This window comes from Chelon labrosus, assembly GCF_963514085.1.
Source record: "Chelon labrosus genome assembly, chromosome: 3".
Lineage (NCBI taxonomy): Eukaryota > Metazoa > Chordata > Actinopteri > Mugiliformes > Mugilidae > Chelon > Chelon labrosus.
The window spans coordinates 3,057,319-3,084,351 of NC_140339.1; the positions used below are offsets into that span (position 1 = coordinate 3,057,319).

The 27,033-nt window shown below is 43.4% G+C and overlaps 2 protein-coding genes across 2 annotated transcripts in view; both read left to right on the top strand.

Moving 5' to 3' along the window:
- Positions 1 to 18,685: 18,685 nt before the first annotated feature.
- Positions 18,686 to 20,192, top strand: cartl (cocaine- and amphetamine-regulated transcript-like; the record flags this gene model as incomplete). Its single annotated transcript, XM_084541724.1, has 3 exons — positions 18,686 to 18,872; positions 19,511 to 19,584; positions 20,085 to 20,192. Exons 1-3 carry the CDS (start codon positions 18,731 to 18,733, stop codon positions 20,190 to 20,192), a joined length of 324 nt encoding a protein of 107 aa, XP_084397850.1. The 5' UTR covers positions 18,686 to 18,730.
- A 3,195-nt stretch (positions 20,193 to 23,387) lies between these two features.
- iqgap1 (IQ motif containing GTPase activating protein 1) overlaps positions 23,388 to 27,033 on the top strand; it is a 54,284-nt gene continuing 50,638 nt past the window's right edge. Inside the window, exons 1-2 of the mRNA XM_084541633.1 lie at positions 23,388 to 23,738; positions 24,760 to 24,862. Coding sequence (XP_084397759.1) covers positions 23,693 to 23,738; positions 24,760 to 24,862 — 149 coding nt within the window. The 5' untranslated portion in view covers positions 23,388 to 23,692. The remainder of the gene's footprint in view (positions 23,739 to 24,759; positions 24,863 to 27,033) is intronic.

The window sequence follows — 27,033 nt, forward strand, 5'->3', positions numbered from 1 at the left end:
TGGAACTGGTTAAAAGGAGGACTCAAATACACGACTCAGAACTCAGGTGGTGGATAGAAAGTCTTTACTTCCAAAAGTAGTCGACGGCAAAGTCCAACAAATAACGAGGGGTACAAGGCACACCAGAAACGACTGTAAGTCTGATGAGGTCCTTTGCAGCACAGGAGCTCCACAAGGGACAGTACTCTCTCCATTCCGGTACGACACAGACAGCTGCCACGTCCAGAAGTTCAGCCATCGTTGGACGGGTATCAGACGGGAACGATCTGGAATACAGGAAGGTGGTCGAGGACTTTGTTGACTGGTGCGAACGCAGTCACCTTCACATCAATGCCACCAAGACAAAGGAGATGGTGACTGACTTCCAAAGGAAGGCAGCACAAACCACACCGGTGAACATCCAGGGATTGGACATTGTGGATGGATATAAACACCTGGGCGTTCACCTGAACAAGAAACTGGACTGGTTGGACAACACAAATGTCCTATACAAGAAGGGACAAAGTCACTTCCACTTGCTGAGGAGACTGAGGTCCTTTGGGGTGTGTAGCACACTACTCAGTACCTTTCATGACACTGTGGTTGCGTCAACAACCTTCTACGCTGTGGTCTGCTGCTGTGGGGGAGTCATGGAGAGGGACAAAAAGAGACAGGGCAAACTGATAAAGAGGGCCAGCTCCATCCTGTCCATGGCTGTCCTCTGGACTCAGAGAAGCAGGTGGGGGAGAGGACGATGTTGGCTAAACTGTCAAACAAGAAGAACCCCTCTCACCCTCCTGTATGAGACAGTTCGGACTTTAGGAAGCTCCTTCAGCCAGAGACTGCTGCACCCACAGTGCAAGAAGGAACTCTTCTGGACGCTTACCTGTCATTACCTCATGTCTTTTTTGTGCAATACTTGGTGCAAATCCTACTGGAGTTTGTTATATTCATGATATTCAGCCTCCTTACCACCTCAACCCTGTATTTACTCTAGTTGTTTTTTTCAACTTTTGGTTACTTTAACCTGATGCAATATGTATATGCAATATTTTTTGTACCATAACATATTTACTTTTATATAGTTTCTCATGTCTACCTTATTCTATTTTTTGCATGGAGCACAAAGACCAACTGGCACAGGAGGAGGAAGGAAACACAGAGCCTAAACAAATACAAAGGGAACAATGAGGCGCAGGTGAGACACGTCACTGCAAACAATCAGGGACAGCAACCACACGGAGGGAAGTGAAGACATCTGACGTGATGGACAGTTAGTGACTTACAAAATAAAACGGGAACCGTTAAACATTACATTCTGACTTTATATTTAGATTATTTATTTGCTTTTACTACTGCTCATGTTTATTTTAATGTTTCTACTGAGCATCCTGCAGAGATGAAAACAAAATCTCGTTGCACAACCTGTGTGTTTTATTCAATTCTAACAGGAGGTATTATCATCTAGACATAACCAGTATTCTCAGTTCAATCCAAACTTCCAGAGCAATGAAGCAGTTTTTTTTCTAATACTGCAAATAATTATTAAAATTCAAACACTTACAGTCTGAAATTGGTTTAAGGGGAGCCTGTGGGCTCTTTAGATGAAAATAAATGCTAATTAGAAAAGTTAACATGTGAAGAAAACACAAAAGAACTGTAATGCTTCATCTGTTTCAGTCTCATGCCGCGGTGCAATATCACACAGTCTGGTTTAAAAGAAAAAGTCCAAAAATAAATAAATGAATACTTGTGAAAATCTAAACCTTCAAATTTCAGAAGCTGGACTGAGAAAATGTTCTGCACAAGTATTCATTTGTGTGCCAAATAAAAACCTTGAACCTTGCAGGTGATGACGACCAGTAAAGGTCTCTAACAATGGAAACACTCAAGTAAAGGAAGCTGAAATACAGGCTGTTAACAACTGACTCAGATCCCAGAATAAAACACAGCAGCTGAAGCCAGTGACCGCTGAGAATCTGCAGGTTTCACTCAAAACAGACACCAAGCGAGTGTTCAAACAGAGAGTCGCAGCTAATTAGTGAAATCACCCGCTGAAGTGTTTGAACAACACAACAAACCCCCTGATGCATGATGATGATTTCAGGGGCTGCCTCCAGAATCCTGCTGCTTCCCTGTCCCGCTTTCACCCGACTCCACCGGCGACAGTCAGCGTCTGACGAGAAGACAGAAAACCTGCTGGGAAACATTTGTGAAGAAACAGCATCATCTGCTGGTGATCGGGAACGTTTGCTGGAGGCCAGGTTCTACTTCTACCATTTCATTATTTTTACGTTAACAGATAAAGACTGAAGAGTCAGCAGCACCTATAGCAGAGCTGCAGGACGGTGTTTTGCTTTGGAAAATGTCTAAATCTACTCCAGTTTTTTCTACAAGAATCAAAGTGTCGGTGCAGGAAAATGTGCTCAGATGTCCACAGTCAAATCTGAACTAAAAGAGTGGGAATTCAACTTTAGATTAACCTGCTCAGTATGATCAGTTAGGGGAATAATATGATGGAGGAGTGTGAAGGAAAAACAAAGTAGTCTAATGTCTTGAGAACATCATTAAAAGTTAAGCTTCACCAGGCGCGTCTTGCACATTACCTGAACCATTAAAATAATACTGCAGTTATTTAATGCATGAGTGAAATTCATTCTCCCAGGGGCCTTTGTGGATCATCCCACAGATACTTGATCAGTTTGGGATCTAGTGAATTTGGAGGCCAGGTCAACACCTTGTGCTGTTCTTCATGGTTTTTTTTTTAGTTGTTCCTAAAGTGTTTTTGTGTGTGTGTCTGTGTCAGGCTGCATCCTGCTGGGGATGGCTGCTGCCATCAAGGAGTGTCATTGCTATGGGGTGGGGGTGTCTGGTCTGGTCTAGGTGGGTGCTACATGTCTAAGTAACATCCACACCAATGAATGCCAGGTCCAGAAGTTTCCCAGCAGAACACTGAACTGTCACAAGATGGTCAATGTTATTCACTTCTCCTGTCAGTGGTCTTAATGTTGTGGCTGATTGGTGTAATATTATACCTTCTGTGTATTTTAAACAGAACTCATACTGTATGTGGCACGGTGACTTCTTACAAGCCTTTTGGTGTTTGTATCTATAGCTGCTCATGCATAATTGATATAAAGCAATAACGTTTTGAACGCTGCACAGCTGCACCACAAATGCTTCCTTTCCTGAACGTTCATAAAACATTAGGTTAATCATTATAAGAACAAAACAACAGTTCCAAACACATCTACACAACTGGGCCAATTAAGATTTACAGCTACATGTTATTAGACTGTCGGCCGTCATGTTATGGCTGATCGATGTATATGAGTTCTTGTTGTTAGTCGGCCACTAATCCTAGTTCTCTCTAGTAGTTCTAGTTTATCAGGAGGCACACGGTAAATCTGACGCCACAACGTCATAATCTCTGAAACATCTATTCAGAAATAAAGGAAGTCGCCGGGACTTCTCTCTGCACAACCCTTCAAACTTCAAACTGAGCAAAAGCCTTTTCCAAAAATCACTTCCTCTTGATTAAACACTGCAGCGTCATCCTGCGTCATCACTGACAGGTTTGCTCAGTAAACTGAGCTGCATAGCACGGTGGGACTGTTAACATAAGTAGAGGAGTGCATGGAATGAAGACCACTGTCTCTGTCAAAGTCAGAGATCCTAATCAAACATACAAACATCAAAACATAAAAAAGAGAGTGATTTCACACAAGGACAAGGAATTATTTTTGTTAGTACACTATATTGCCAAAAGTATTCACTCACCCATCCACATAATTGAATTCAGGTGTTCCAGTCTCTTCCATGGCCACAGGCGTATAAAATCAAGCACCAAGGCATACAGACTGCTATTTAACAAACATCTGTGAAAGAATGTGTCGCTCTCAGGAGCTCAGTGAATTCCAGTGTGGTACTGTGATAGGATGCCACCTGTGCAACAAGTCCATCGTGAAATTTCCTCTCTACTAAATATTCCACAGTCAACTGTCAGTGATATTATAACAAAGTGGAAGCAACTGGGAACGACAGCAACTCAGCGAAGTGTCGTGAAATGACAGAGTGGGGTCAGAGGATGTTGAGGTGCATCGTGCACAGAGGCAACTTTCTGCAGAGTCAGTCTCTACAGACCTCCAAACTTCATGTGTCCTTCAGATTTGCTCAAGAACAGTGCAAGAACAGAGCTTCATGGAATGGGTTTCCATGGCCGAGCTGTTGCATCCAAGCCATACATCACCAAGTGCAATGCAAAGCGTCGGATGCAGTGGTTTAAATCACGCCACCACCGGACTCTGGAGCAGTGGAGACGTGTTCTCTGGAGTGACGAATCAAGCTTCTCCATCTGGCAATCTGATGGATGAATCTGGGTTTGGTGGTTGCCAGGAGAACGGTCTGAAGTTTGGTGGAGGGGGGGTTATGGTGTGGGGTTGTTTTTCAGTAGCTGGGCTTGGCCCCTTAGTTCCAGTGAAAGGAACTCTGAATGCTTCAGCATACCAAGAGACTTCGGACAATTCCATGCTCCCAACTTTGTGGGAACAGTTTGGAGATGGCCTCTTCCTGTTCCAACATGACTGAGCACCAGAGCACAAAGCAAGGTCCATAAAGACATGGATGAGAGAGTTTGGTGTGGAAGAACTACTGGCCTGAACAGAGTCCTGACCTCAACCTGATAGAACACCTTTGGGATGAATTAGAGTGAATACTGAGAGCCAGGCCTTCTAGTCCAACATCAGTGTCTGACCTCACAAATGTGCATCTGGAAGAAGAGCTGAAGCTGTTATAGCTGCAAAGGGTGGGCAGATATCATATTAAACCCTATGGATTAAGAACTGGACCTCACTTGAGTTCATATGTGTAAAGGCAGATGAGTGAATACATTTGCAAATATAGTGTACTTTAGCTCAGGGTTTGACCTTGTAGGAAATTAGCATGCTTGCAGCATCTGTCAGATTTATTTTGAAATATTTTCAATCGTTATGTGAAGAACTCAAGAGCAGTGTGTCTTTTGTGAAGCTGCATCCTTGTACTCTATAGATTAACACCCATCTGTCGGCCCAGTCAATAGCACAGCTGTGGAATCTGTCAAAAGCACCAAGTTCCTGAGGGTTGCAGATAACAGCAACAACAGTTTGGCCTGGTCCCTGAACACAACGCATCACTTGTGAAGAGCACTTTTTCCCCCGACCACCCTCACCCCTACCGGAAGGGTCGTGACAGCGACAAGCTCCCACGGGCGGCCACATCCCATCAGGGATAGTTCCAGACAACGAGTTAAGTGGATCTGGGTCGATTTTATCTGTGAGAGCTGAATAAACAGAGTCGAGAAGTGGCCTTAAAATACCTCCCCTAGTTAGGACACATCGTGTGGACTAAAGCTGCATTGGCAGACTGGTATATATCACATATGGGGTCAACTTGTGAGATTTAGAGACAACTTTAAATTGAAGCAAAGGATGCCAAGCACATAGCGAGGAAGAGTGAACACTCATTCCCCAAGAGCTTAGACCACTTTACATCATCAAGTGTCATTAGAAAAAGGAAGTCCAGTCCAGATTAAAGATTAAATGTGTGCGTGAGGTTGGTTCTTTTCACTGTTGGAGCTGAGGATGTGATAGTGTCTATAACGTTGGAAGGGGTCTACTGGGAAACAGGACTTTTAACATAGCACTTTTAACATTACCACTTTTGAGCACTTGTCAGAGAAATACAGTAAACCCAGCTCTCACTATTTACAGATAGGTGCTACGTTAAACCACTTCAGGACCGTAGAGGCCATACTGACCAACTGCTGACCAATTGCACAAAAACGCCAACCCCAAACACCCCCGCCATAGACTGTCCTGCCTGCTATAGGCTCCGGGAAGAGGTTTCTTCGCATCTGGAGCAGGACAATCAGGTTCTGTAGCACTTTCATCCAACAAGCTCTGAGACTCTTGGACTCAAAATAAGGCGTCATGTTTGGAGACAAAAACACACCAGCATCAGAACCTCATCCCGTCCACTAAACATGGGGGCGGTAATGTCCTGGTTTGGGCCTGTTTTGCTGCATCTGCACCAGGGCAACTGCCCATGAGCTTAAGCTTAAGAGAAACTGGGCCATGCAGTGACACAACAAGTCCAAGAACTTTAATCGTTCTACAAGATAACGGTTAAAGAAGAACAAGATGAATGTTTAGGAAATAGTCTGAGAGGTCCCAAAGGAACCCAGTCTAACTTCCAAGCTGCTAAATTCCTCTCTCAAACTGACTAATGTGGCGAGACAAAGGCACTGCTCTCCAAAAAAGAACATTTCTACCAGTCTGCAGTTTGATCAACATTATGTGGACAAGCCAGAAGACTACTGGGACAATGTTTAGTGGACAGATGAGACCAAAGTAGAATAGTTTGGTTTAAATGAGATGAAACAACACTGCATTCCAGCATCAGAACCTCATCCCGTCCAGGAAACATGGGGGTGGTAAATGTCCTGGTTTGGGCCTGTTCTACTGCATCTGGACCAGGACGGCTTGTCCTCACTGATGGACCAATGAATTCTGAATTCTACCAGTGAACTCTAAAAGAAAATGTCAGGACATCTGTCCATGAGCTGAATGTGAAGAGAAACTGGGTCATGCAGCAAGACAACGAGAACCAAGAACACAAGTGGTTCTACAAAAGAACGGTTAAAGAAGAACAAGATGAATGTTTAGGAACGGCCAAGTCAAAGTCCTGACCTTAATCCAATAGAAATGTTGTGGAAGGACCTGAAGCAAGCAGTTGATGTGAGGAAACCCACCAACATCTCAGAGCTGAAGTGGTTCTGTTCTGAGGAATGGGCTAAAATTCCTCCAAGCTGCTGTAGACCACTGATCAGCAGTTACCAGAAACATTTAGTTACAAGGAGGTCACAGCAGATACTGGACTGTACGTATATATTATATACACAGATATCTGTAAAGAATTATAACATATTATACTTCTGCATCTGTGCATAGTTGCTGTCTCAGTTTTTATTGATCATTTCTTTAGTAAAGGTCGTTCTGAGGGGTATGCAGATGATGTGGCTGATTTTTTTTAAATGAAGGAGCTTCACTCAACAAATTCTCTGTTGCACTCAGGTGGAGACATAAATCTATCTCTGCAACCAAAGACGCCAGCATGACTGAAACTGTGACTGTGTGTTTTTAATTTAGTAATTTGGGTGAACTGACCCTTTAAAGATTAAACGCTGACTTTATGATCCCTCCGCAGCGAGTCCAGACGACCATATCTCTCGTGTCTCTTATTTTAGTCTCTCAACTAATCTAGTCGAGAGGAATCTCATTAGCATCTGGCGTGCGCCGTGATGTTGGTGGCAGGCGGAGATTGTGTTCTCCTCCCCTGCAGGTTATTGGCACCCCAATAAAATTATTTGCAATCCGAGCAGTGCTCTCTGGATCGTGGAGTAATTGCATTTCCACTCTTGTTCACTGCTCTGATGTAGTGCGCGTCCATCCATAAAACGCAATCAACCAAAATGTGTTTGCTGAGATCCAAAAAAATGAAAATGAAGGTTCGTCGCCTTGAGTTATATTTGAAATACACCTAATGGATTTCCATTTATGTCGCCGTGTTAGCTCGGCACTCAAACCAGTCATATTAAAAACACAAAACCCAATTTTGCATTTCGCCCGCAGATATGCGTGATGGATCCTTTTCATAAGCTTTACGGCTCGCAGGACCTGAATGGAAGACTGAATGTCTGGAGCCTTGATGTGAAGATAAACACTTGTTAAAGTTCAGTGTTTAATTCACCTGTTACACGAGCAGCTGATTAATTCTTGTGTTTAGAAGAAGCGATGAATTGAAGGAGACTATTTATTCTGCACAAACACTTCACCCCGTTGAACAAACAACATTAGCGTAATTTGCCTTTACATTAGCGTTTGTTTCCTGTTGCTTCCAGGCCACTGAAGTCCAGCTGAAACAAACTATAAACTGATGAAAAAGTTGAGAAACTCTTCAGCAGTCCACTTAATTACTGAACTGATTACAGTGTGTTTAGAGGAGCACTTCTCCTGATTTTAACTGAATTGTTTCAAAGCTAAAACAAAGGACTTGCAGAATTTCATCCTGGTGGCATCTTCAGTTCTAAAAGGCCGGTGTACCACACAACATTTGAAATTTAACTAAGATGAAATATCTTAAATCAAGACAAAATATGCTTGTTGTTTTGTCTTAGTTCTCCTTATCTGATCCTTTTAATCTCTTAAACGATCGCTATTTAGTAAACTGATCTGTGCATATTTCCCTTGTATTGATAAATAGGTTAGCTACAGTATATACACAGATCTGCCTTAACATTATGACCACCTTCCTAATATTGTGCAGGTCTCCCTTGTGGTGACTCATCAGAGAATGGACATGGGCCTTCTGAGGGTGTCCTGTGGTGTCTGGGAACAGAATGTTGTTAGTGGGGGGCCTTTGAGGGGAGGGGCCTCTGTGGATCATCCCTCAGATACTTGATCAGTTTGGGATCTAGTGAATTTGGAGGCCAGGTCAACACCTTGTGCTGTTCTTCATGTTTTTTTTTTAGTTGTTCCTAAAGTGTTTTTGTGTGTGTGCCTGTGTCAGGCTGCATCCTGCTGGGGATGGCTGCTGCCATCAAGGAGTGTCATTGCTAACAAATACAAGAATATGTTAAATGCTGAGAAATTAAAAAAACAAAACTGATGCTGATGTTAACGTTAGCTAAGTTTTGCAGCTATACCTGCAGATCAAGTAAGGTAGTATCAATAAATGAATCAATCACCTCCTGTCACTGGTTTGAAATTCAACTTTTCATTGGTTCTTTCTCCTTTTGGAAGTTACAGTATTTCCCTTTAACATCTGATTCAGATTTTGGAATGAATCTCACATTTAATCCTCCTCCTCTTCCGTTTTCAGCACCATCGTCTGCTCAGCTGGATTGTTTCCCTGCTGTCGACTCCTTTTAAAACATCTTGTTTTGTAAATGAAGCTTCACTGACTCTCTTCTGTCTTTCGTCAGAGTGGCTCGCCTGAGCTCTTCCTCTTTCGCTGTGCTGTCGACAGACTGATGAAAGCCTCTTGTGTTTGTGCAAACAACAACAGAGAGAGAGAGAAAGATGTGTTTAAGTAGCCGACAGCAGGCTGATGTTTCCCGTCCAGGTAAACCAGATGTTACATGTGATTAAAATGTAGTTGGTCTTTCCCGCTTATCTGAAGAATAAAAACAAATAAAAGTTTTTCTTTCCCCCTGATGCAGACAGTCTTTGTGTCTGTACATCTGTAGATGTATCTTTCAGATATCAGTTGTTGAGTAGTTTCAGTCTAGACTAACGTGGTCGACTGTCAGACCATGTGGCCACACTGGTTGTACGGTTGAAATGTGTTTCTGAAGAGCATCACAATAATTTTACACATGAAAAAGGTCATAAAACACAAAACATGGCTCAAAAAGTCACCATCCTACATGAATCAAATTCAGCAACAGAGTGGGTGGGTTAAAATAAAGACATATATTCACATCCAAATAAACAAAAAGAAGAGATTTCCTCTGGTCACGTTTAACCTGGATATTGATCGTTGTGTTTTTATGTCCCCCAGGAGATCCAGAGATGTATGGAGCAATCACTGGTCCGGACGTTACATTACGTTTACAGCCTCCTTGATGTGAAGAGAGACGGATAAAGGCGTCATATAGTGAGCGCCGGGAGGAAACGTCCCGGAGGGTCGGCTGTTAACCTTTAACCCTCACTGTGATAAAACGGGCCGGTGTGACTGATGCTCCGTCCTGTCGCCCCCTGGTCCTGACTGTTTTACTTCAACACGCTTACGGTTGATTATAGATTTAGTAAATCCCATAATGAGCTGTAGACTCGTTGTAATGGCACAATCACGCCCTCCTACCCGATGAGGGAAAACCAGTGAGTCTGCAAGTATTGAATAAAATGAAAAAACAACAAATCTCTGCTTGATTACTGTTAAATTTGCTCCAGTAGCAACTTATTCTGTCAATTATTCTGCTCCACAAAGCCTAGATACTGATTTATACAGTTTTAAATATGATCATATTATGTCTGAGGCAGGTTTTTACCACTTAATGTGCTATATAAAACTAATTTAAACTAATTTAGGACTGTGTATTAAGGTTGTATTGGCTGAAACCGAAACAAATTTATCCTTTTTATTTCTTTTACCTCTTGGGATGATTTTAATTGGCTGTAAACACGACGCTGACATATCATCACCCTATAAAGTGAGTAAAGCGGCAAACAGTTCGTGTTTCTGTCCTCGTGACAAATGTAAAATCCAATATTCTTCTTCTATGTGTGCGCGAGCAGCTCCTGAGGGAAATATCTGGCTCTGCATCCTCCGCTATGCTCGCCGGCCAGCTAGTCGCTAACTTTCTATTTCTGCCGTCTGGGCCTGAACAGGTGGGTGAGTGGCAGGTTTATGAGAGACTTTTTGTATAAAACAGGCACCTGTTGGCTTTAGAAAGAGGTTGGTTAGACAGAAACATGATAATAACTTGAAAGATGTTGAAAATAAAACTGAAACAAGACGTTAAAAAGCTTTGTAGAGTCAATTTAGTTGTTTGCCATTAACTTTGCAGCCGACGCTAAGTCTTTAGTAGATGTTCCAGGGTTTTGGTTGCCATGGTAACATGATCCAAGACATACACAGATCACCAAGAACCAGCTCTTCTAGAAGGTCCTGGGTTCTAATCCGTCATGGCATCTATTCAGACAGCAATAGGCGTCAATATGCCGGATTATAGCAACAATGCTAATTAGCCTCCTCAGTCCCTGGGCAGGTAACACAAAAACATGATGAGACACAGGACAGGACAATAGATGACAATAAGAGCACGTCACAAGACAGTACATTACTAAGAAGACAAAAGTCAATGGTTACAAGATTGGTTTGCTTTCAACCACTGCTTGAGGTGAGTTTTGAAGGTTTGTAATGTGGGACACTCCCTTATGGAGAGTTGAAGGCTGGTCCAGATCTTACTGATCTTTACAGAAAGAGCATTTTGTCCAAAGGCAGGTTTTCTGTCTCTCTTTAATTTAAATTACTTAAAGAAAGAGAGTAAAATGTGTGGGAAGCTGCCTTCGACGGTGACTAAACCTCCTGCGTCAAAGGTGAAGCTCTTGGTAGGATCCCGTGTCGTGTCCAACGCATGGAAGGATTTAATTAGACCGAGGTGCCAATTACCAAACGCTGCGATAAGGTTCTCCTCTTCCTTAATGGTGCATTACGATTAGTGATGCACCAGCGCACAGGGACACTGAACTCATTATGTGACCCACGACATTTATTTTTATCAAAACGCAGAGAAAAAGTGAGAAGAGACATTCAGTATCATATGGATCCTGTTTGATTGATGGGGTGAATGATGGAGTACGTGTCAAACAGGCAGACTGTAATCAGTGTTATCACATCATGTAGAGACAACAGCGGCGGTATTATCCTCTTGGCAAATGATTTCTCGTTCACACTTCAGTGTTTTTAAATTTTCAGTCTAACAATGAGGTGACTGTGTTTTTCCCCAGAGATCATCAGACCTCACACCACGAGACAACTGCACAAATATTAACACAAGCTCTGATAGATTTACACTTGAAGCAGCTGAAAGCTACTAGAAATCTCAGTAGTTTTAATTTCCAGAGGAGGATTTTTACTCTGCAAGTTTGATTTCAATTAAGTCAGACGTTCTTCAGCCTCAAATAAATATGAAAGCAACAAGTGCTGTTGGATGTTTCCTTTTCTCGCTCTCATTCAGCATTAGATGAAGTTTTATCTCTCTGTGTCTCACTGAAGCAAACACTAGAGGTATCTGTCAGATAGTTGCCTGGGATTTAAGTAAAGGATGTGAGAAAAATAAAAAAAACCACCTCAGCCTGCTACTGGAAAGTCCTACAACCAATCAGGATATGAGGTTATTGCCCACTTAGCATGTCGCCCGATACTTTTGAAGTGGAGGGAGACTGGTCCTGCCTCAGTTTCCTCCTAGATAAGAGAAAGTGGTGAGTGTGGGAGAGGAAAAATGTGCTCTCCATAAAAAGTGCAAGACTGCTGTGCTCTCTCTTCACAAGTGATGTTCTGTTTTCAGGGACTGAAAAGAAGAAGCCACCAGGAGATGTTCCTGATAAAAACTGACCACGCTGCAAAACGTCAGCTTAAAAAGACAAGAAGAGAAAGTTTTAAAATCTATATTACTAACAGCAAATAAGTAAAAATATCTGACAGTTGAACAGGATAATTAGATTTGTCTCGATTTTTTTAAAAGAAGTAAATACACCGATCAGCCACAACATTATGACCACTGACAGGAGAAGTGAATAACATTTAAACCATCTTGTGACAGTTCAATGTTCTGCTGGGAAACTTCTGGACCTGGTATTCATTCATGTGGATGTTACTTAGACATGTAGCACCCACCTAGACCAGACCAGGCACCCCCACCTCATAGCAATGACACTCCTTGACGCAGGATGCAGCCACAAAAACGTTTTAGGAACAACTAAAAGAAAAAAAAAACATGAAGAACAGCACACCTAACCTCCAAATTCACTAGATCCCAAACTGATCAAGTATCTGTGGGATGATCCACAGAGGCCCCTCCCCTCAAAGACCCCCCACTAACAACACCACAGGACACCCTCAGTTTGGGTAACAGGGAGCACCTGGCCAGTCTCCCTGATCCTTTAAGATCCCATCAACAAAACATACTGATACTCCCACTCAAACCTCATTTCGCTCCTACGAGTTGGTTGCTGACTTTATTATTTCAATAAATTTGTTAACCTTTACATTTACCTCTCCATTTCTTTGTCACGGCTTACGAGCCAGGTCATGGCACGGGTCGCAGCTGTTTTGGAGGCACAGGGGAGACCTGCACAATATTAGGAAGGTGGTCATAATGTTGTGGCACATCGGTGCAGTTGCCAGGCTTCGATCAAGTGAAAAAATGTGAAATTAAAATATTTTCTCAATGAATCCATCACTTATAACCCTAAACCACAGCTTTCTTAGTGTCATTAACTCGTGGTTCATATATTAAATATTATTTTATCAGTCTCTGTAAGCAGTACAGATAGTAAGTCTAGTATTATTATTCATTTTATTGAATATTACAGACTGCAGCCAACAAACAGAAGCTTTAGCCAAGCAGAATCCAGCAGAGGAGACACTTTTCTTCTGCTATTGACTTGTTTTTTATTGCGGTCTAAATTGCTTCAGGCTCTGAACACTACTGTCCGTCTCCTATCTCTTCTCCAAAGCCTGGACGAGCCAAAGCACCTTTAAATGAGCTGCTCAGTCTGTTAACGGCTCCGTGGATTAATACTCCTCAGGACAAATGAAAAGCCGTGTATCTGCTGGCTGCAGGCCACGTGTCTGGCCTGGCTGCGTCGGCCCTGCTGCTCAGCGTTGTTTTTATATATGTATCGGGAATAAGCTTTTGTCGCAGCTGGATGCTTTCCTTTGTCACAGTCTGTGGTTGAAAGTGGAGAAACTCAATGAGTGGGCTTCATCTGTGACAAGCTGTTGTTCAGCAGCGGGGTGTCGCAGGCTGTGAAAGAGTGAGGAGTAAAACTTTAAGAAAGGTCAGTTTCTAAAACGATTCGAGCAAAAAAACGCTTTTGTCCATCCTCTGGCTTCACGCTGACTCATGTTGATTTTGCCTTTTTAGGAGGTAAATAGCTCCTGCTTTCACTTGGCTCCACCCCGACGACAAAACCCAACCTGGCGGGTGGTTTCCATCTGCTATTAAAACAACAAAAACAACAAAAACCTGCTCTGACGTGGGTTTGGAGCAGAAGCTGCAGGGAAGGATTTTAAGGAAGAGTAAAAATAAAAAGCTTGAAGAAAATAACCCTGGTTCAATTTCTGAACACTGCACTGGAATAAATACGCAGTGCATTAGATATACAAGTGAAAATGAATGCACACCAATATACCAGTCCTGCATTCATGATTGCTCAGTTTGTTGCACACCATCTGCACCGTCTGTCAGGATCTATGTTTCTGTGTGGATTTGTTCTGCCTGTCTCTCTCTGAAGGCTGGGCGGAGCTGGAGCCACCTGCTAACACACCTGCAAGCAATGGAGCCTCATCAGCCACCTACTCACCTCATCAATATAATCCTGGTTCAGTCCTCCACTCGTCGCCAGATCGTCTGCTTACCATAGTGCTCCTGGACCAATCCACTCATTCAGTTCTCTTGTCATCTCCTTGGGATCCTCACCAGCTCCACCATTCTGCCAGCCTTCTTCCCTGCACCTCCTCCCCCGTTCTCTCCGGAATACCACACAACCTGCTTCTGACTAGCCAGCTTTGTTCCTTCAATAAACCGGTTTTATCACAACTACACTGGCTTCGGGTTTTGTGTTTGAGACTTGTGTCCGAATTATATCGGCAGACGTGACAGTACGATCTGGCCATTTGACTGAGGGTGGAAACCGGAAGACAGGCTGGCCGTGGCCCCGATGCCCTGACAAAAGGCTCGCCAAACCTGTGACACAAACTGAGGTCCCCTGTCAGAGACAATGTCCACTGGGATGCCATGTAAACGAATGACATGGTTAGTAAGTAGTTCAGCTGTCTCCTTGGCAGATGGCAGTTTGGAAATGGCAATGAAATGTGCTGCTTTAGAAAAACGATCTACCACAGTAAGGATGGCAGAGTTACCTTGAGATACAGGGAGTCCGGTCACAAAGTCCAGGGCAATGTGGGACCACGGCCGACCTGGGATGGGCAGAGGCTGAAGGAGACCCGATGGTGGTGAATTTGAGGTTTTCCCTCTAGCACAAACTGAACAGGCCAAAACATATGAGCGAGTGTCTTGGTCCATCGTGGGCCACCAGAAGCTGCGTTTCAACAAAGTCAGTGTTCTATTTATTCCTGGATGACAGGAGAATTTGCTACCATGAATCCATTGAAGTACTTGGGCTCGGGCAGAATCGGGGACAAACTGAAGGCCAGGGGGACCACTTCCTGGATCGGGTTGAGTACGAAGTACCTCCTGGATGCAAGACTCAATCTCCCAGGTGATGGGAGCGACTAGGCAGGAGGGAGGGAGAATATTCTCTGGTTTATCTGGCGACTCCTCCTGGCAGAACTGGCGGGAAAGGGCATCTGGTTTGGTATTGCGGGAACCAGGGCGATAGGTAAGTGTAAAGTTAAATCTGCTGAAGAAGAGTGCCCACCTAGCTTGCCGGGGATTTAATCTCTTGGCAGACTGGATATAAGCCAGGTTTTTGTGGTCTGTCCAAACTACAAATGGTTGTACAGAGCCCTCCAACCAATGTCGCCACTCTTCCAGGGCCATCTTCACCGCCAGCAGTTCCCTGTTGCCCACATCATAGTTTTGTTCTGCTGGAGATAGTCGTTTAGAGAAAAACGCGCAGGGGTGGAGCTTGTAGTCTGGACCATGGCGTTGAGAGAGGACTGCTCCCACTCCTGCATCAGAAGCATCCACCTCTACAATGAATGGCAAGGAGGAATCAGGATGAACGAGAACAGGGGCTGTGGTGAAGAGTCTCTTGAGGAGGAGAAAAGCAGCGTCAGCTTCCAAGGACCACTGGAAAGGCACTGCAGAAGAGGTAAGACGAGTGAGAGGTGCAATAACAGTGCTAAAGTTCTTGATAAACCTCCTGTAGAAGTTGGCAAATCCAATAAACCTCTGCAATTCCTTACGGTTGCCAGGAACGGGCCACTTTGTCACTGCTTCCACCTTCTCTGGGGCAGTCTTGACCTGTCCTTCCTCGATAATAAACCCCAGGAAACTGACCTCCTTTGCATGAAATTCACACTTCTCCGCTTTAGCATAGAGTTTGTTCTCCAGGAGGCGCTGAAGAACGGCCTGTACATGCTGCCATGGTTAGGGAATTCCACGCTGCTCATCCATCCAAGCCTGGGGGTCGCCAGGAGGCGACCCATTAAGGGGGGGGTACTGTCAGGATCTATGTTTCTGTGTGGATTTGTTCTGCCTGTCTCTCTCTGAAGGCTGGGCGGAGCTGGAGCCACCTGCTAACACACCTGCAAGCAATGGAGCCTCATCAGCCACCTACTCACCTCATCAATATAATCCTGGTTCAGTCCTCCACTCGTCGCCAGATCGTCTGCTTACCATAGTGCTCCTGGACCAATCCACTCATTCAGTTCTCTTGTCATCTCCTTGGGATCCTCACCAGCTCCACCATTCTGCCAGCCTTCTTCCCTGCACCTCCTCCCCCGTTCTCTCCGGAATACCACACAACCTGCTTCTGACTAGCCAGCTTTGTTCCTTCAATAAACCGGTTTTATCACAACTACACTGGCTTCGGGTTTTGTGTTTGAGACTTGTGTCCGAATTATATCGGCAGACGTGACACCGTCGCAGGCCTTGAGGCAGCAGAGTAAGTGTCTTTGTGTTGTTCGTGGGCGTAATTGTCCCAATCAGTCACACGTGAGGAGGTGTGGATAAAGGCATGACTCAATAGTACGACAAAACAATCAGCCTTCATGCAGAGAATTGAATAGAATAAAACTTTATTGTCCACCGGGGTGGAAATTTGTCTTCGGCTCATCAACACAGAAGACAGACGGTATTAAAATACAAAAGTTGACATAAATACAGGCACACAGCATTGCAGTGACATAATAATGAATACAGTAAAACAGTGGAAGGCAGTTTGAGTCACTATATGTGGATTGGTCACTTAGAAACAGAGTCAGAAAGGTGGTGATTCAACTGGACGGTCGTTTTGTGGTTTCTGTTAAACTGGACTGAAATAGAAGACGTCACTCTCTGACAGCAGAAGCTCGTCAGGCTTCATTCCTACAGAATAAACACAATAAACATCTATTTTTGTAACTCTGATGCTCATGATTCCACTTTAAATTGCAACCATCGAGTTGGGCCTGAACATTTTTATGCTGAAACAGAGTCAGAAGGGAGGAAATTCAACTGGTTGATCATGTTGGAGGATGGAGTTTATGGTTTCTGTTAAACTGGACTGAATTAAAAGTGAAAATGTGAAGGTAGATGTCAATAGTACTACAAACCACAAGCTCCAGCCTCTTGCCAGCTGCAAGATGAATGTTTGTTGTACTGTATTCTGTTGTTTTTTTTAACGGACAGTTGCAATAAAAACCTCTTATGTCATCCTCAAATGAGAACACGGTTGAACCAACAGCTCTCTGAGTTATTTTACACTAACCCTGAACACCAGAAGCTTCACGAGGCTTTAACTGGGTCATTAGTTTGGGAATTTGCAGCTGTGGAGTCGGAAAATGTGAAAATAATTCCAGGCACAGACTTAGATAAACTATATTGATCCACGAGGGAAATTGCTTGGTCACAGTAGCTCAGCTGCACATAAAAAAAACGATGAAAAAGAAAGATGTGCAAGAAATAGAGATGGAAAAATAAATATTATATACATAGGGATGCATGAACTTAAAGATGCAGCAGGATAATAGAAAATAAAAGAAGATTTAATGCAACTTAAAGCTTATTTTAGCACATGACCTGGTCCTAACTGTGAAAAAGTTGTGCACAAACATCCTTCTCGTGTCATTTCAATTATTAAAATGCAGAATTACATCCAAAATGTGAAGGTAAATTTTAAATAGCAGTACAAACCACAAGCTCCAGCCTCTTGCCAGCTGTAAGATGAATGTTTGTTGTGCTGTATTCTGTTGTTTTTTTAACAGACAGTTGCAATAAAGACCTCTTATGTCATCTTCCGATGAGAACACGGTTGAACCAACGTCTCTCTGAGTTATTTTAAACTAATGCTGAACACCAAAACCTTCACGAGGAGAAGATTTAGTGCAGGGCTGTTGTGTTAGAATCTTTTCAAAGGTGTACCTAATTAACTGGCAAGTGTATATGAATGCTAGACAAAATAGAATGACCACATTTCCTCTTTGTTTTTATAGATATGTGATCGGGGTGCAGTGATCAGTCAGTGGGTCTTATTCATGGGACCCAGTGGTTTAACAGTTTATTCTTAGCAAGCTGACAGTCATTTGGTCACAGTGATGCTCTGTGTGTGATGAGATGTTATCTATAAAAAGAAGAAGCTTCACAAGTGTTTAAGCTTAAAATATCATTGTTCACTCGTTAATAACGATCCAGTAAGTTTCTCCTCTTTGTGCACAAGTAATTAAGCAATTTAAGGCACACTGGTGTGCAGCATGAAGACAATATGTCCAAAAGCTGCGCCATAAATGTTTGAAACTTTCCAAAGTATCTGTGTAGGATGTTAAATCTGACAGGAACTTGTTAATAATCCTCCAGTAAATTTACCAGTTTTTGTACAGAAGTAGTTATTCTGTGCTCCAATCTGTTCCTTTTTTATTTATGCACATTTCTAAGACTTGAATCTTCCAAATAAATAAATAAAAATCGACCAAACTCCACCTGTGGTTGATCTGACAGGAAGTCATGTGACCAGGTTTCATGGATTCACATAAGTGTTTGAACATTAACGGAAAGAAAACAGATGAAGAACTGAGTTGCATTCGTTCATCCATCCATCCATCCATCCATCCATCCTCCTGCTTGTCAGCGCCGCAGCGGCCTCTCTCTCGGGCGGGGCTTTAGAATCACTATAAGAGAGGAGAAGGTCGGGCGGGTGGAAGGAGAATCTCCTCTGGACCTGCTGCGACCCTCCGTTGCTCCTCCTGCCTTGATCTGCTACCTCCTGCTGCTCCCTCCTCCTCCTCCTCCTCCTACTCCACCTCCTCCTTCCGGACCAGCACCATGGACAGCTCCGGCGCCCTCCGCGGACTCCTGCTCGTCGGCCTCCTGTCCGTCCTGTGCCACGGCCAGGCGTCACAGGAAGTCTCCGCCGAGGACTTTGGAGAGGAGAAAGCAGAGCCGGCCGCAGACAGAGACCTGGTCAGTATCAGGAGAGCGGGTGGTGGTGGTTTGTGGAGGAAGAATGTGAGGCATGTTGGGGCGAAGGGGGATTCAGATCGATGCTGATGCTGCTTTGGAGTCAGGAAATGTTTACAGAAGAGTGCATCACAGAAGGGAGGAGGAAAAATCGTTGTGAATGTTTACAAAGTTGCAGAGAGTTGTATGTGTGTGTGCTGACTCTTTTATTTGCATGCATGCTGTGCACAAGTTGCACAAACCTTTTTTTTGCATGAATTCAAACTGTTTTTAGTTTGTTTCTTGTTGTTTTATACAACATATGAGGAGATATTTCTTAACCTCTGCAGTGCAGCCAGTTCATGCTCAAACTTTTAAACCTTATTTAAAGTTAAAGTGGAGATATCGAAGCTTCCAAACACAGCAAATGTGTAAATCTGAATTTGGGAGAATGTACTTAAGACTGTGCACAAAGCAGCTATGCAAGCATGAGGTGACAAAGTTTAGTTTTTAAGTATCTGACCCGGTATTTTTAGAGTTTCACTGAAACTTTGGAGCAAATAATGCAGCAGTGAAATGATCTCACAGATCGGGAGTTTTGTGCCAGTTTCTCTTTCAAGCCTTTTGTCGTTCCTGTTCTTTTGTGACCCTTCTCCGAGCAGATAGAGGCTCTGGAGGCGGTGCTGGGCAGGATGCACAGCCGAGTTTACTCCACGGAGAAGAGAGGGAGCATCCCACTGGTGACTTTTCTTTTTATTTCTTCTTTCTTGGTCTCTTTATTTATGGAGGCAGCTCTGAGGGAGTCGTTTAGCTACGTGTTGGACGACTCCGAGCCATTACTCCGCCGGGCGTACATCACTCCTCTGCTGTTTAATTAGAGCCGTTAGCCAGAGATACCTGCCACTAATTAAAAGATAACAAGAAAACGCCAACAGCAGCACTTCGCTCTGTTTAATTACAGATTTAGATTTCTTCCCAGCTCCAATTAGCTGAAAGAAGGAGAATGAAAACCTTTCCAGTGAAAATAAATCATCCTGTTTGACTTCAGGCCCAGACTGAGCTAAGGAGGAAGATTTAATTTATTGTTCTCTTTCTGTTAAACTAATCAGATTACATTAATAGAGACATTTAGAGTGATTAGTATAAAGGTTTGTCTTTTGAGTGTCAAATTCTGGACTGATTCTCAGTGTCCTCCTCCTCCTCCTCCTCCTCCTCCTCCTCCTCCTCCTCGTCTCCTCAGTGCGGGATGGGTGACCGGTGTGCCATGAAGTTCGGGCCCCGCATCGGGAAGCTCTGCGACTGCAGAAGAGGAGCCAACTGCAACTCCTACCTGCTCAAGTGCATCTGAGGTTCCGGTTCACCTCTGCAGGGAGACAAACATCCTTCCGGCAGTCAAAGCATCCACAGAGCCGCCGCGTCTCCACGTTATTGTCCGTGTCTAATGTCATCATTTATATTCCTTATGTTGCTGATGTTGCTGTTTGGGGCAGTTGTTGCCTGAAGATGAGCACGAGTGTTCTGTTGCTGACAGTCCTGATTATGTTCTGTTGCATGGAAGCTTTTCAATAAACGATTGTGTCGACGTGTATATCTGTTGGAAGCGTGTTCATGTTTTCTGAGTCAGTGTTAAATTAACTGGCTTTAACTGGGTCATTAGTTTGGGAATTTGCAGCTGTGGATTTGGAAAATATGAAAATAATTCCAGGCATAGACTTAGATAAACTTTATTGATCCACAAGGGAAATTGCTTGGTCACAGAAGCTCAGTTGCACATTAAAAAACGATAAAAAAGAAAGATGTGCAAGAAAAATGTACAAGAAACAGAGATGGAAAAATAAATACAATATACGTAGGAATGCATGAACTTAAAGATGCAGCAGGATAATAGAAAATAAAAGAAGATTTAATGCAACTTGACCTGGTTCTAAACTGTGAAAAGGTTGTGCACAAACATCCTTCTCGTGTCATTTCAACTATTAAAATGCAGAATTACATCCAGGCACAAAACATTTGACTGCTTTCTCTTTATAAATTAAAACCATTCTGACCTTGTGAACTTACACACGGCACCAGTTATGCAAAGGTTGCTTGTTGTTTGCGTTGCAAAGTGCAGGAAGTGTAACGAGCTGCACGGACGGTCCTGTGCAAATGAGAGCTCTTTAGGGAAACCGGAGTCTGCGCCTGTCCTTGCAAACGTCCCTCACGCAGGATTCAGGTGACCTGTTGGGACGGTGAGGACAGATTCTTAAAGGTCTGTGCATGTGTGTTTTTGTGTTTTGTGAAAACACGAACAAACGGGATTAACGGCGGCCTGGTTTATACTGACATCAACAAGGAAGATTTTATTTAATAACCTGCACAAAAGACAAATGTGAGACAAATGTCAGGGGCGAGAGGGAGAGTGTAAGGCCGTGCTTCATATAGGAAACCCCCCTTAGGTCTAGATGCTGGTGGTGGTGATGAGAAGAGGACAAAGGCTGGAGCTCTGGATGGGAGAAGACTGGAAACTCCTTTAATCAGATGATTAGAGAGAGAGAGAGAGAGAGAGAGTTGTGAATGAGGGAGGATAAACATAAGATCTTTCTTATATTGTGCAGGTCTCCCTTGTGGTGACTCATCAGAAAATGGACATGGGCCTTCTGAGGGTGTCCTGTGGCGTCTGGGGACAGAATGTTGTTAGTGTGGGGCCTTTGAGGGGAGGGGCCTCTGTGGATCATCCCACAGATACTTGATCAGTGTGGGATCTAGTGAATTTGGAGGCCAGGTCAACACCTTGTGCTGTTCTTCATGTTATTTTTTTTAGTTGTTCCTAAAGTGTTTTTGTGTGTGTGTCTGTGTCAGGCTGCATCCTGCTGGGGATGGCTGCTGCCATCAAGGAGTGTCATTGCTATGGGGTGGGGGTGTCTGGTCTGGTCTAGGTGGGTGCTACATGTCTAAGTAACATCCACACCAATGAATGCCAGGTCCAAAGGTTTCCCAGCAGAACATTGAACTGTCACAAGATGGTCGATGTTATTAACTTGTCTTGTCAGTGGTCATAATGTTGTGGCTGATCGGTGTATTTCCTATAACGTGAGGGCGCTCTGTAAAAGACTTAAATTACAGCCACAAAAAAGCTGAAGCGGACCAACAAAGATTTAATCTCTTCTTACTCAGTCCGTCCCCATGGAGCTGTAATGCGGCTAATAAAGACAGAAAGACAGAGATCTGTCTCTGAGGACAGAAGACGACGCTCATCTATCTCCAGCATTCAGGAGATTGATTATCTGTACAGCTCAATGTGTTTGTGTGTTTAAAGAGGTAAGAGAAACATTTTACTTGGTTATTTTTTTTTTAAATTTATTTGACATTTTCACAGGAGACAGTTTGACATATTTGTTTTGTATTCTTACTGTAATTAGTATTAATGAGTGTTTTACTTATTAATGAGTGTTTTAATTAGCGTACACATGGAGCTTGTCATTCTGGGTTTATATGTAATGTATTTTCACAATCAATGAATCTTGAATGTAGCACATCCATGTTGTTATGTAGTCAGTTTTTAGTGTTTTGCTTTTATATTGTTGATGATAAGTTTGTGTGACTCAATCGTTCAAGTCTGCATGTCACAGATGGGAAGAAGAACCTGGATACAGATGAAACAAATCAGCTTTATTTTTCCGTGTATATTTGTACACACATTTATTTATTTTTATTTTAGATTTTTATATTCAAACTTGAAACACCTAAAAAGTACACGGAGCAGACTTCAACCCCAGATATTGGGGTTCGTGACTGTTCAGTTGATGTAGAAACGGCAGACTACTTCCTGGACCAGAGAGACCTGGATACTCCAGATGTTGTAGACTACTTCCTGCTTCATTGAAGGTAAACACAACTGTTTTTATTTCTTAAATCACATTAGTAGAAAGAAAATTAAATTTAATATCAACTTTGTTTTTCTTAGACTACAGAATAAAAAAATAAAATAAAAATGTCTTTCATTTTTTTTTGGTTTGGGATCTAAAAATAATAATAATAAAAAAACAACCAATAAACAGTTGCTTTTCCAGTTTTCATTTCCGTTTGTAAAAGCAAACTCAAAATATGCCAAAAATGAATGCTCATACCCCCCCATGACGGCCCTTGAAGGCCCCTGTGCCTCATGTTGGAAACCTCCCAGGTTTATTTAGCGCTGAATGATTCATGCCTGGAAACTCCAGATGTTGCAGACTACTTCCTGTTTTACTGAAGGTAAACACAGCTGTTTTTATTTTTGACGTTAGTAGAAAGTCTATTATTAACTTTTTGTCTTCAAGTACAGAATAAAAGTTTATTTTTCTTTATTTTTGTTGTTTGGGGATTTAAAAAATAAATAAAAAATAGAAAAAGTGACAAACATCAGTTGTTTTTCCAGTTTTCGTTTCCGGTTTTAAAAACAAACTTTACCAATATACCAAAAAAATAAAAAATAAAATGCTCGGCCCTTGAAGGCCCCCGTGCCTCACGTTGAAAACCTCCCGGGGGTGTCGTGCGCTCAGCGGGCAGCAGGCGGCGCTGCGGCTGCAGCTTGGCCGCCTGGAGGCAGCTGCAGTCTGTTTCCTGAAACGCATACTTCAGGATTAGGAAGAACACACCCAGTGACATCAGTGAGGTTTGAAGAAGAAGAAAAAAGTCTCAACTCAAACTGTGCAGAGGAGGAACAAGAGGGCCGAAAGGTCCTGCCCGGATTTCTCTCTCGATTTTTGTGCGCTTTGGGAACTAAACTGTGCGTAAACTTCTTTTTTTTCTTCTTCTTCTTCGCTCTCTCTCTCTCTCACTCCGGCTGAAGTGAACCGTGGAGCGCAGAGAGTTTCTGAACAGAGGAGGATGTCAACTTCAGAAGAGACAGACGGACTCCGGCCCAGATATGGCTGTAAGTTCACTTCATTCTGCTCACCTTGAGATGCCAGGCAGGCGGCTCCGGATCGGAGCAGAGCCGCGCTCCTGATCATGCAAACAAACAAACAAACAAAAAAAAAAACTTGAGAAAAGTCGCAGTAGTTTGTAGGCAGCGCGCACAGACATGGTTTTTATTTCTGACAGCATGGTTACAGCCTAATTATGACTTCCGCGTTTTTATTATAAAGCAGAGAGTGAAGGGAGGGAGGGAGGCCTGCTCACAGTTTACACAACTTTACTGCAGAAGTTTTTAGAGTAAAGACTAAAAACCAGACAGATTTCTTAACATTTAATCATTTATTGAAAACAAAACAAACCCAGTGATCATGTCTGAATCCTTTTAATCTAAACTTGATCCTCCTTTTTTTTTGCAAAATAGAGTCAGTCACACATGAGGGGAACAACTTCTTGATGTGCCCCCCATGTGTGACTGATTCTACTTTTTAGACTTGGTGGTGAAACCGATCTCCTCAGAATCATGTTTTACCTGCTGAGGGAGTCGCCTGAGATCCAGTCCAGGCTTCGGTCTCCCACCTCAGCTGTGACAGGAGCCTTCAAAAGGGGCCTCTTTGTAATGCGCGCCCTCCTGTCCCCATCCCCCCCTCCCTCTCTCCCTCCTTTCCCTCCCCTCCTCTCCATAATTTGGGAGAAAAAAGTTGCTTTGGGGGGAGCGTTTCCTGTGCAGGCCTGAGTCACAGCTCTCCTTCTGTGTGATCTCATGGGAATTGCCCCACAGCTCCCGCTGCATTGTTTTTTTTTTTAATGCATGAATGTATGAACAAGTCACTTGCAGACAAAGGCATGCCCACATCACTCAGTAAGGTTGAGCTCACGTGTTCACAGGCTGCACAGGTGACTCACAAACGAGGACAGACTGATGCATGGAAACGTGAAAAATAAAAAAAGTGTTGCGACAAAAACGACTGCATGAGATCCAGAGATCCACGTTTTTAGATCCGCTCATGTTGTGTTTCTGCTTGTGTCCCCGGCTGCAGCCGTCCTGGATGGCGTGGAGCGGCTCACGGCGGAGGAGATGGACGAGCGGCGGCAGCAGAACATGGCCTACGAGTACCTGTGTCACCTGGAGGAAGCCAAAAGGTAGGAGGACCTGGAGAAGGCTCACCTGCAATGTCACCTGAGATTCCACATCAGAGAATCTAAAGAAAGAATTATATAGCGGATGATGTTGAGGGATGTGGAGCTAGTTATTTTCCTCCTTGAGGCTCAGTAGGCGGAGCGGCTTGTCCACGAACCAGAGGGTTAGCGGTTCCATCTCTTAGCGCTGTATAAATACAATTTACCATCATGTTCATGGAGATGTTGGACAAAATGCAACCATAACTTCCTGAAAACCAAAGAGACGTCTTCATAACTCCAACCAACTGTCACCAAGATGATCTGATTAACATCTTATAGCTAATAAACTGGAACTATTTATTGTCAAAAGTAGGTTTGTTTTGTCCCGATCCTGAAGTCTTTCCTTGTCTTCTCCCAGAGTGGACTGGATTCAGTGGAATAAATCTTTCAGTCAAAGTTAACGTAGTGTGGAGAGGGTAGCTGGTACCTTGTGTTCTCTACTCCAGAAATGTTCTGGTCATCCAACGCTGCCATAAACTCCCCAACCCTCTCTGGAAGATTTTTCTCCAGGAAGCTTTTCTCTCCTTTTAAACGCAGCGTTCAGTGTTTGTTGTTGTTGTTTTGGGTGCAGCCTTTCAGCCTGAGTGACAGCTGGTAGTACTGAATGACGGCCTCCTGCTGCCACCTCATCAAACATCTGCATTGCATAATTCATAAACTTCTGACTGACTTCATTTTGCAGAGTAAGGTACCTTCACGCAGCAGACATGACTTGCTTCCTCATCATCTTCTTCTTCTTTGGTTTTTGATGCTACATAGACGCGGTTTTGGTTTATGTCAGAGCTAAAATAAATCACTACAAACGATCAGGCTTGCCGGAAGCCCCGATCTGATCATTTTATAGAAGGCCCTGATACAGACGGGGGCGTCCCTGGTTCTGTTGTTCACTGATAGTGACTGAAATCTCCCCAGACATGGAAGGATGACCATTAAAGCCTCATCCTACCGGTGTAGAGTTCAAATACTCATTCAGTGCGTTGAGCACTGAGCTCTGGAAGTAATCTGGTCAGATGCATGTCATTTTGTTTGTAGCTTCTATAGTTTTGCTTTGATACCAGTTGTCTCATTAGTACCAGTTGATAAACCAGATGTCGAATTCAGTTTCTTCATGCGTATCCCAGTTTCGGTTACATTCATTCAGCTGCTGCAGGTTACCGGTGCTCCGTGTAACGTCTTTTAAAACGATGTGCGTGCCCCGACTGTGCTCGGTATCGGTTTTAGTCAGTGAACTCTCGCAGTCTGGCTACGTTTTCTTTTTGGGCAATCTCTTAAACCAGAGTCACGCCACTTAAAGGATTTTACGCTCCTCTGTGATGATTTTATCTCACTAGGCGTTGGATGTTCAGCCCCGTTTTGGATGTATGTCTAATTCTGCTCAGTCTCCTATTCTTTGATTTGATAGCTTTATATTTAAATCATAACTTGAGGTGATTTAAAAAATTTTTTAGATGAAAATGCAAGAACTTCTTGCAAGGACATGCAAGGAGCTCTCGCATGTTTGCAAGAAGTCCTTGCATGTTTGCTTTGGTCTTAACAACAGTTAACTGTGCTGTATTGGCATTGAAACTCCTGCAGTGTTAGAAATAATCTAATGATTTGCATGTGTGTGAGCTCCGCTGACGGTCCTGTAACAGTCCTGGAGGTCTGCTAGATGTGACGTTAAAGACGAGGCTGCTTCATGTAGTTCCTTTAAGGGTTTTGAGACTATTAAATCAACGTCATTGGGGGAAAAAAGAATGTTTACAACTTTACATTTAGCACTAACCCCAGCTTCTTTTTTGTTTTTTTCGTAAGAATTAATGGAGAAGTAGCTGAGGCCTGTTCACACACACACACACACACACTGATAGATGGTGTGTGTGTGTATGTGTGTGTTTGTTGGAGTGTGTGCGTGTGTGCTGGAGCTGGTCGGCCGTTGCAGGTCGTGTTTGCTTGTAACGCCTCTGGAGTCGACCCCGGCGCGCGCCTGCAACCTTCAAAAGAGGAAGGATTGTGCGAGACAGGAAGTGACTCAGTCCCCTGTTGAGTTTGGTATCTCCCGCTGTTGCCACAGAAACCCGCGGTTGTCATGGCGACGGGTTCCGGTGTGCTGCGAGGCTGTGCGCTCTAATTCTAATCGAAAAAAAGAAGAA